This window comes from Nicrophorus vespilloides, unplaced genomic scaffold, assembly GCF_001412225.1.
Source record: "Nicrophorus vespilloides isolate i.1.1-1 unplaced genomic scaffold, Nicve_v1.0, whole genome shotgun sequence".
Classification (NCBI taxonomy): Eukaryota; Metazoa; Arthropoda; class Insecta; order Coleoptera; family Silphidae; genus Nicrophorus; species Nicrophorus vespilloides.
In genome coordinates, this window is record NW_017095468.1 from 79601 (window position 1) to 90252 (window position 10652).

At 38.3% G+C, this 10652-nt stretch overlaps 3 protein-coding genes across 3 annotated transcripts; all 3 read right to left on the bottom strand.

Annotated features, from left to right (window-relative positions):
• Positions 1 to 562: 562 nt before the first annotated feature.
• LOC108562766 (transient receptor potential cation channel subfamily V member 5) lies at positions 563 to 4129 on the bottom strand. Its single transcript, XM_017921586.1, has 16 exons — positions 3985 to 4129; positions 3849 to 3931; positions 3699 to 3794; positions 3561 to 3648; positions 3338 to 3514; positions 3093 to 3282; positions 2875 to 3028; positions 2554 to 2808; positions 2281 to 2497; positions 2010 to 2224; positions 1806 to 1957; positions 1639 to 1748; positions 1391 to 1572; positions 1121 to 1237; positions 914 to 1039; positions 563 to 829 (listed from the first exon to the last, which is right to left on the bottom strand). Exons 1-16 carry the CDS (start codon positions 4073 to 4075, stop codon positions 731 to 733), a joined length of 2352 nt encoding a protein of 783 aa, XP_017777075.1. The 5' UTR covers positions 4076 to 4129; the 3' UTR covers positions 563 to 730.
• Positions 4130 to 4346: 217 nt separating this feature from the next.
• On the bottom strand, positions 4347 to 8065 carry LOC108561911 (replication factor C subunit 1). The gene is made up of 7 exons (XM_017920430.1): positions 7938 to 8065; positions 7025 to 7834; positions 6847 to 6970; positions 5665 to 6782; positions 5005 to 5606; positions 4548 to 4944; positions 4347 to 4469 (listed from the first exon to the last, which is right to left on the bottom strand). Exons 1-7 carry the CDS (start codon positions 7944 to 7946, stop codon positions 4371 to 4373), a joined length of 3159 nt encoding a protein of 1052 aa, XP_017775919.1. The 5' UTR covers positions 7947 to 8065; the 3' UTR covers positions 4347 to 4370.
• Positions 8066 to 8319: 254 nt separating this feature from the next.
• LOC108569215 (NADH dehydrogenase [ubiquinone] 1 alpha subcomplex subunit 9, mitochondrial) lies at positions 8320 to 9883 on the bottom strand. The gene is made up of 3 exons (XM_017931072.1): positions 9812 to 9883; positions 9444 to 9643; positions 8320 to 9386 (listed from the first exon to the last, which is right to left on the bottom strand). The coding sequence occupies exons 1-3, from the start codon at positions 9846 to 9848 to the stop codon at positions 8430 to 8432; spliced, it is 1194 nt and encodes a 397-aa protein (XP_017786561.1). The 5' UTR covers positions 9849 to 9883; the 3' UTR covers positions 8320 to 8429.
• Between the last annotated feature and the right edge of the window lie 769 nt (positions 9884 to 10652).

Sequence of the window (10652 nt, forward strand, 5' to 3'; positions counted from 1 at the left end):
CTTAACTAAAGTCAATAGCTTAATTATCGGCAGATGAATAACATATTAATCCGAAATGTAAACAAAATAATTTTAAGAAAGGAATTTAATGTGCGTTACATCTTTGAAACGGGAAATCATATAGATTATTTTCTGTTAACAAACAACTTTTCAACAACAGATTATAATTATAGAATTTATGCATTAATTTATTTACAAATATCTCAAGACAAATAACATGGGAATGCAATTATTGTGTGACTTTCAATATTATAGACAATTGTATGCAGAGTTGCATAAATCACTATTGTTATTATTGAATATTTCAGAAACCAATAATAAAACAGTTAAACTGTTCCTAGAGGGAAGCAGGAGAAAGTAAAAAAAAACAGTTATAACAACAAAGTAAAAATATTTAAGCTGAATAATATAGAAATTTATTAATTACTTTATCCATTATATTTAATTGAATTAATAATATAGCTTTAATTTTAAGAAAATATATAAATGTTAATTTTGATTACTTGGAAAATTTGGTCATTTTGTGACTAACGATTATATTGAAATTGAGGTGAAAGTGCTTTTCCCTGACCGCAGGACCGAACTGCGCGATGGACATGAAAATCACAAGGACAACGAGGTTTAAAAACGTATTTAATGGATAAATAAAGTGATAACAATTAAAATATGACCCCAAATGATGAAACAAAGGAGCAATTATCTGTTGGGGATGCTTACGCACAACAAATGATTATATTGCTTCTTCCTTGGTAGTCTGCCATTTCTTCATGTAACGTTCGTGTCTCCTCTTGATTTCCATAATTTCCTTCATCTCCTCCCTATCTTCGTCCTACAAAATTGTTTGATAAAATTAAACGATCCATTCTTCGTTTAATAATTATAGCTAAAAAGTAGATTAAATTTGAGCATTCACCGATTGATTCAGTCGCAGCACAAGCGCTCTCTTTCCATTCGACATAGGTTGCGAATAAACCATCAATTGTTTTAGTCTTTCCGCGGGGCTCACGCCCCTTTCCACCACCAAAACGATCCTAGCCCACTGCGATTGTAAATTTAGTATATTATTATAAGTTGCATTAGTATTAGTATAAAAATGCAATTGCATCCACTGTATACAAACCTGTCTTTGCCATTCGTTCCTGGTCTCGGCGATTTTTTGATACGTGTTTCCCATCATCGCTATCAACATGTTGACCAGAAGCACTCCAACAATCACCATGTAAATAACGAACATTATCTGAAATCGAATTTATATTTAGAATTCGGTCAAACTTACAGACATATCAAAATCCATTATTGTCTTGGCTTCCTTAATCTTCCGTCCCAATGGAAGCAAGAAATGTTCATTGATTTCCAATAAACAAAGAACCGCTTGGATTGGTTTATTTACTTTGGCCCCGATCTCGTGTTCCGTCTTTTCAAATGAAACGTAGTAATCGCCGAAATTGGTCATCGACATCAGAAACATAGCCATAATCGATTCCACCGAAGTGGACATCGGATTCGAGCTGGAGTCGTCGACGTCTTCGGGTGTTAAAGGATTATCGAACGATAGGAATATTATGTAAAAAGCTTCAAAATAAATATTTCCATTAGAATTAATATGTTTTGAGGAGATAAATTTTGATATTGTAAAACCTTGAGAAAATCCCATCACAAAGACGAGGTATATAGACGCGAATCTGAGCAGGTCGCCCATCACCATGCGATATATCATCACGACGAACGGACCGACAGTTTTGAAACCTCTGGACAGTTTTAAAATTGATGAATGCAAATGTTTTTTTTTTATTAATGATGTTTACCTGCAGAAGAATAGAAAGTACGGAGCTGTTGTAAGCATGATCACTATGGCAACAACGTCTTCGATCTCATCCAGACAGAACATTCTCAATACAGGAACAATTAACATTAGGATGCAGGAAAACAGGAACATGACTCGAGATGGTGCTGTCATCTAATAGCATTTTTATAATATTAATAGATAAATAATTAGAGAAAGAGATTACCAGATTTTCGAAGAACATCCTGCCGCCCAAAAATCTTGCCTCTCTGAACCCCGCAGCTAAATAAATCAAAGAACCCAAAAGCATTCCTCCCTCACAGAACAACCGAATTTGCTCCGCAAATGTTTCGTAAGTCATCAATCTGCATTCCTCCGTCAACTTATCCCACCATTCCTCCACATCATTACCAATGTCCTCTTCGACGCTCACATTTTTAACTGAAACCTTGAAATGGAATAAACGCTTTAAAACCATTAGTATAAATGTAAATTACATTTTGTCATGTTCAAAAGAGTCGACGCATTGACCTTATCCTCCAGTTTAGTTAAAGGTGGACCAGGTCTCAGTGTGAAACTGATTAGGGATATGAAGAAGTAAAAGGCGAACGTAAAGAATTGCCTATAGAACTTGTTCTTCACGAATGTGTTCCACTTGGCGTTCAAGAGATCAATTAACACTCCGTCCATCAGCTCTAAATGCTCATCTTTATCCTAGATAAACCAATAATCAGTTTAGAAACACTAATGTGTTAATTGGACGGATTTACCCCAAAAACGACAAGATTCAAAGCCGAAGTTTTGCTTATGTGACCTGTCTTTGTATCGATGGTGTCTATTTGATTCAGTGGATAAGCGGCGCAAGTGATGCTACCAATCTGCCAATAGATTTCCCTTTCTAGTTTCAAAATGTGAAAGAAAATCTCAATTCTCGCCAATTGGGCGGCCAAAGTTAACGCGGTCATATCCTGCACGTTCCTCATGTGCAGCTGAGCTCCAACTTCGTAAGCCATATCGAAAGATTCCTAAACAGAAAGTGTGCTTTTCTTTTCAATCCATCATAATTACTTTAAACTTGAGTATATAAGTACCAATTTTTCGTAGATAACTAACATGTGCAATATGCTATTTCCATTTGTGTCTTGCGCATTTGGATCCGCTCCTTTCTGCAGAATCAGCCGAAAGCACTCTTCTTGGCCCAAGCACGCTGCGAAGGTCAAAGGGTATTCACCCCAATACACGTAACTGCCACACAAAAACGTGTATTTACTCTTCAATTACATTTAAAAACTTGTCAATATATCTATACCCGTTGTAATTAGTCACAGCGCAGACGTTCACCCATTCGTGATCCAAAGAATCCGATCTCGATGATTTCTGATCCTCTGGACACATGAAGTTGCCGAAACAACGTTCCTGCACGTTTACGTTTGCTGCCAAAAGGAATTTCACCATACCCGGATCCTCATTGACGATCGCAATATGCAGCACATTCTCCCCTATTCGATATAATCTAAACTTAGTAATAATATCGAAAGAAAATATTGAAATTACCATAATACTCATCTGATATGTAGATGTCGTTAATCAATTTCGGATAGAACCTAAGCAACCTTTTAGCGATGTCTGCATGTATGGAAGTCGCGTTTAGGAGACAAAGATGCAGAATAGTCTCACCAACAGCACCGCGATCCTTCAAATTCCAACACGTAAATCTGTACAAGGAAGGATCTAAAAACGAACTGATTACATCTAATAAATGTTAATTTCTACCCACTCTTCTGATATTCCTCTTCAGATATGCCAGGTCCTTCATCGTCAATCTCAAAGTCATCGGGGTTTTCCATGGCTTTCAATGGTGGAAGCTACAAAAAAGCAATATTAAACTTTAGTTATATTTTTTAGTTCCCATTACGAGTTTATAACGAGCTCGTTCTTTATTCCTCAGCAACACTAAATCCGATATCTTCAGATATCTCCCTTCGCCCTTATTGTACAGCAAAGGTTCGACCTGAAAGCGAGAAAAGTTAATTCAAATATAAAATATAGTAAGTTAAGTGTAGACCTTTGTTTTGATCGCGTGATCTATTTCGGCGTATTGTTTATTTTGAGCCGCCCTCTTCATCAATTCTACAAATAATCCGCCACCTAGAAACGAATCTTACAATTCTTTAAGGAACTTGAATTAATAGGTTAACAACCTTTGAGATCGCAGAGCTTGTAGATCTCGAGCACAGAAGCGCCGGCCTGTTTCTTGACGCCGCTCGTAACGTTGCTCTCCGTGTTACCCATTATTTCAGGTGAATATGGACAGAATCTCTACACATTTGTTTTTAAATTTGGCCTTTATTTCTTAATACTTAATAGCTATGGAGAAGGAACGAAACTTAAAAACAATTAGAACACCTGGGTACTGACGAGCACATATTGATCAAACGTTGAGGTGGATACCAACCGGTTAAAATATATACAGGCAAACTTCAAAATAGTTTTAAAAAATAATATTATGTAAATGTAATGCTTAGAAAATAACAATGATAAATATAGAGTATAAAGTAATTCAAAAGAGTACATTCATTTTTGCAATTTATTTTGCCTTCTTCGCCCTTCCTTTCGAGGTACCCGCACCCTTCTTGCTTCCCTCACCAGTTTCCTTTTTGGTTTTGGTCGCAGGCTTTTTCTTCTCCTGAAATAAGAATGATCAATATAAAATAAATGCACAATCGTTTTCACCACACGCGTTTTTCCATTTTTATTTTGTTACCTTTATCATAGCATCCTTAGTAATGTCATCATCGTCTTCGTTGTCATCGGATTCCTCGCCTTCGACGTCTCCGTAAACGTCCGATTCGACCTTCGATGTCTTCTTCTTGAAGGTCCCCGTGTTGATAGAATATGGCAGCATCGCGCCTTCCTTGTTGTAGGCGCGGGTGAATGCAGCTTTAACCTTGGACTCCACCGAAGCCATTGGGTCTTTTCGCTTGGGCCACTGGCTCAACTCCAAAATGCTATCCAGGTCTTCCCTGAGCAAGTTGTAAGCTTGCATCACCTCCAGCGATTTTGCCACGCCATCTGATCCCTCCTTCTGTAGAGGTTTCACGATCGAATCTCGTAAATAGTAGATGTAATCCAGATTAACAGCAGTTTTACTTGCGGAAGCTCTAAAAAATAAATTTTAAAAAATCTATCTTTGATAGAGTCAAGAATTCGAGTTAACGTACGTCGTGCGCATGTGGACTTGAAGCTCAGTCATGAGTCTTTGGAATTTGGTTCTTTTAGAGTTTTTGCCCAACCATCCGGGGAAGTTGATCTGACCGCCAAAGTGACCGGACATGTAGTGACCTGGCAACACCGACGAGTACATAGCCTGCGACTCTAACAGAGACCAATTGTTCGTAGATCTGATTTTCTTGTCAATGATATCACCCATGCTGATGGCGTCTGCGGCGGAGGCTACCCTCTCTAGGAGATCCTTCTTGTTGCAGTGTGGCACCACCTGCAGATAGTTCTCTTGCACGAAGAGCGGCGCGATACTGTAATCGTAAAAGAACAGCTTCGACTTGTCCGCGATCGAAGTCTTCTTATGCTCCTCTTCAGAAAACACCTTCCGGATAACCTCCCAAGGCCCGATCACAGTGTCTTTCTTCGAAGCATTCGACTCCTTCTGCGCAGTGTCCACCGTCAAGTTCTTGTTTGCGGCCGTCCACATCGACAAGTTGTTCAGCGTTTGTCTTATATCCATGCCGGCGCCTTTGATAACCTCCATCAAAGCGTCCGGGCTGATCTTTACCTTCTCTTTGAAGCAAATACTCATCATGGCGCCCTGAAATAAAATCATTCTGTAAACTCTAATTCATAAAGCATTTCTATTATATACTCACTCGGATTTGTTCAATGCGAGGATTCGCGAATCGCAAATCCATACAATAGTTTACCAAAGAACGTATCTTCGGATGCTGACGATCGTTGCACATGCATATTATTGGCACACTTGTATTCTTTATGAGACCGATGAGCTCTTGGATTCCACCTCTATCCTCATTTCCGGCCATTCCATCTACTTCGTCCATCAGAAGGACGTGCTTCTTGGTCGGCGCAGATCCATCCTTGAAGTAAGTGGCCAGAGACTTGGTGCTCAGCAGCTGGGCTACTTCTTCGTGCAGCAATCTCTTACTCCTGGTATCTGAAGCATTGAACTCTACCACGTCGAAGCCCAACTCTTTGGCAACTAGAGTGGCCGTGGTCGTCTTACCAACGCCCGGCGAACCGCTCAGCAGAGCGCATTTGAAGTACGCGCCATCGTCGTTCTTCGCCCACGGACTCGGCTTTACAAGCTTCGGTCTGTTCTTTCCGGAATGATTTTTGTACCAATTCGTCAACCATGAAATTAACTTTTTCATGTTGCTGTTATCTCCCTGCTGTCCGATAATACCTGCAATATCCTTAGGCTTATACTTCTCAGTCCAAGACCTATTATCATCTGACACTTCCACCACTTCCCTCTTGACTGCAACAACCTTATTCTCCACACTTTTAGCTACTTTTGATTCCTTCTCATTTTTTATACTTTTAACTTTATTTCCAGAACACTGCGTTTTTTCATTTGCTAGTATATGAGCCTTCACTTTTCCGTTTTCCTCTTCAGTTTCTTTCTTGGAATTCTTCACTTTTCCATTTTCCTCTTTAAACTTTGGACTTTTTGATTTTACATTTTCTTGTTTGTTCTCCTTCTCCTTCTTGGGACTCTTTGGTTCGACCTTGATTTTCTTTTCAATTTCTTTCAGATTCTTCTTCCGCCTCTCATTTGACTCTTTGATTGGAGAACATACAATATCATCATCATCTTCGGAATGTTTCACGTATTTTGGCGGCATTCCGGATTTTACCAGAATCATATCCAGCAATTCATCTTCAGTGATCTCCTTAATTCCAAAGCTACGCGCTTTTTCCAACTTCGATGGACCGGGGTCTTGACCGACCACCATATAATTAACTTTCTCTAAAAAAAAAAAACACATTAACTCATTATATTACACTAGCTTAATTGAAATGTATTTCATTACTTGAAACGGCACTGACTGTCCTACCGCCGTGCTCTTTAACAAGTATATCCATGTCGTCCTTCTCCATTGACTCTAATACTCCAGTTTTCAAGAAACATAAGTTCTTCAAACAATCCGGTTTTCCCTGCATAGTAAATGTATAATATAACTAGATTGAGGTCATTAATAATCATCTTACCTTAGGCATCTCCTTTTGTCCTTTAAGAACTGGCCCACTTCTGTTCAAATACTGTTTGTAAAGCATAGCACTGTATCTCTTCTTTTCATATCTCTCCTGGTCAGGGTCCAATCCAGACTCATCCAAGTCCTCCTCAGCTTTCCTCTTCCTACTAACAGGAGTTTTATCCACCTTTGCTGTATCCTTCTCAACCTTCATTTTCTCCTTCTTAGGAGTATTCACCATTTCACAACTGCTTTCCCCATTATCACATTTATCTTTATTTAGTGAATCTTTTTCATGTTTAACTTTCTTACAAGCAACCTCTACAACAGTTGTATCTTCCTTAGATGACTTCTCTTTCTTCAATTTACTCTCTTTGCTTAAAGTTTTCTTAGGTGTGCTCTCTTCAAACATAGCCTCATTCATGCTCTTATCCAAAATGGATTCATCTATATCAAAATCATCATCCAATTGCTGCAGGGTCTTCTCAAAATCTTCATCCTGCTTTTTCTTTTTGTTCTTTACTTCACTCTGCACTACTTTCCCTCCGAACAACTTCTTGACATTGACAGGTATTAATTTCTCCTCAGTCTTCACCTTTGCCTTCTTCTTCATAGACTTGACCTCTTCATCAGAAGAATCTGATTCAATTACCTTAGTTTTCTTCTTCTTAATTTTGACTTCATTTTTCTTCTGTGCCTTTGGTATTTCTTCATCACTTGAAATCACCTGCAACTTCTTATTTGCTGGTGATTTACTGCTCTTTACTGGTGATGGTTTCTTATCCCCTTTCTTGGTGTAGACCACATTGAAATAAGACTTGATATTCTAAAAATATAAACAATGTTAGTTTTATGAAGAAACATAACCAATCACTTTTTGTTATTTTAAATTTCTTATATTTAAAGCGACAGCTTTCGTTAATACTCACACGAGACATTGTGTTAATTGATCTTGGATATTCAAGCACTTTAATAATACGTTTTAGTATTTGTCTAATACATAACGAAAAACTATTCACTGAAGCTTTGACTAAAAACCCTCCAAAATGTGTACAGGTGATCTAGGCAACCAATGATTCAGTCATAATTTTAGCTTTGTTCATTGGAAACAATAAAAAAGATTATATAAATTTCAGTTTAAAGGAAAGAGTAACAATTTCATTTTAAAAAACAGATACAAATATAAATTCAAGAGACATATTTTTAAATAACGAAAAGTCTGTTGCCTAACTTTTCAGTTAGGAATAACATACCATTTTCAAAACGTTCATTTTTTTGTAATATTTACTAAAAATAATATCTGTGTATTGCTTGTGATGGTTAACATTAGAAGAATTTATTTATTAATAATTTACAATCAAAGAGGGGCCTAGCCACTATCAATCACTTGGGCCAATTCAATGAAATAAAAAGTTTTGCATTTATGATACATATTTTGGTGGCTTAGGTTCGACGACGGGTTCTTCCGAATCTGTTCCGAAGTACAGGCCGTAGGTAAAGGGTTTCAACTCCCACGGCACTTGATCCTCCATCCTTCGCAAGTTAACACCTAGATCCTCCAAAGTTGGAATGGCTTGGTTCACCCTGTCAGTGACGAACTCGCGCTCCAACCTCTCCCAATGCAGATTGCCAACGGGGAAGGCGGGACTAAACTTCTGGGTTAACGATACCTTCAACTTGAAAAACATATCGTACTTCATGTCGTAGCGTTTGTATCCCCATTCGCTGTCCTTCCGCATCACCCTGTAGAACCAGTCCACAAGTTCGTTGAGCTGATACCTCCTGGGTCCAACAGCTTGGTAGACCTTACCAGCGGCCTCCGGATCTTTAATAGCCGCGACGATACCGGCGGCCAAGTCGCTCACATGCACTGGCTGCTTAATGGTAGCTTCACCATTTTTCCACATCGGCATGTACTGTCCTTGCCTCCTCCAGTTATGAGCGTAATACCTCAAGAACCTGTCCTCTTGGCCGTACACATCGGATGGCCTAAAGATGGTAGCTTCGGGAAACTCTTCCAGCACTGCCTGTTCACCTTCCCACTTGCTGGAAAGGAATTTGGAGCCTTGGCGACTGAAGATCGCTTCGTTCGGTCCATCACAATTCAATGCTGACAGATGGATGAACTTTTCAACACCAGCCTTCTTAGCGGCCCTCGCCAAATCCCTAGCGCCCTTCACGTGAACATCCTGGAAGGAGAAGTTCTTGGTTTCCCAATCACGACCAACCAAATTGATGACCACATTTGAATACTTCAAAGCTTTATCAATGGACTCCAAATCCTTCAAGTAGTATGGCTGGAAGAGCACCTGTCCCAAATCTCCACATAACTTCAATCTCATAGTTTCATAGTTGTTACCTCTGTATGGTAAAATCAGCTACAACCAAATCAATCATTAAATTAACTCAAATCCATCCCAAATCCCAATAATCACCTGAGTGCCAATTTTCCCCAATTTATTAGCAACATATCTACCAATGAAACCAGTTGAGCCAAACACAGTAGCAACGATTCCATTAAAACTGGACCGGCCACCAGTGCCCCTCTTCAGAGAGGCCAAGTTGTACACTTTAGCATCTGAGCTGTAATTGTTCACGCGGATATAGGCAATGCCCACCAACCCACTTTGTTGTTCTGCAACAGAAAAGTTCACATAATTTAGGTTATATTATTATGTAATGGCAATAAGCAGGCAGTAAATATCGCAGCAAAATTTCTAAATCGTCCTCTTCACATATTTATAAAATTAACTGTAGAAATTCGCGTTCACCGCTGCAGAAAATGATTCAATTTTCTACTTACTCAAAAGTTGAGCCCCAGTAAATATAACTGCTGCCATTTTGGCAAATCGACTGATCCTGCTGGATAGGCAATCTCCTGTTATGACATTCCGCAGGATTGTTTAATGTGTTGCATATATACATCTTTGAAGTAATATAATATATTTGTTTATCGATTTCACAATATAATTATATATTATTTATAAATTTTTAAATCGATTACCTTAACATATGGTATGATTTATATAAATGTAAATAAATTATCAAAATTTTAGTTAGCAATTAGATGAACGTTGAACAGGGCCGGATTATGTTATTTTTGCATTGAATTAATGTAACAAATTGAAATAAAGAGCAACAAACAATTATCACTCAATTTGTTAATATTGTTCCTAGGATTCCAATTGGATTGTAAAAATTTAATTGTGGTATAGGATCTAAACTTTAAACTATATAATCTATTTATAAATGTAATTAAAGCTGTTAAATCCATGTAAAGAATTGAAGGAAAAAATAAACTAATAGGGTTATTTAGCGAAATGCAATTTCGTGTGTTATTGTAATACCGTTTTATGGTGTTGGGTTTAATATAATTGAATTTAATAAAAACTGACTGCCGTTGAACGCTTGCAATTGATCCGTGCAGCCGGAAGAAGTTGCATTCTGAATGTGCCATTGAGTGCGGAACGGCGTTTTGAACGCGTTAAAAATTTGCGATGCGGAAACTGTTCACTCGGTTTGCAAGAGGATGCTGGATGCAAGATCAGATCGAAATTGCTTTTTGTTTCCTTCGGCTGTTGAAGGTGGCAAACGATGGTAAACAAAAGTGGGATTCGAGGCGCGTTCTTCGCGGCAAAAGCGCA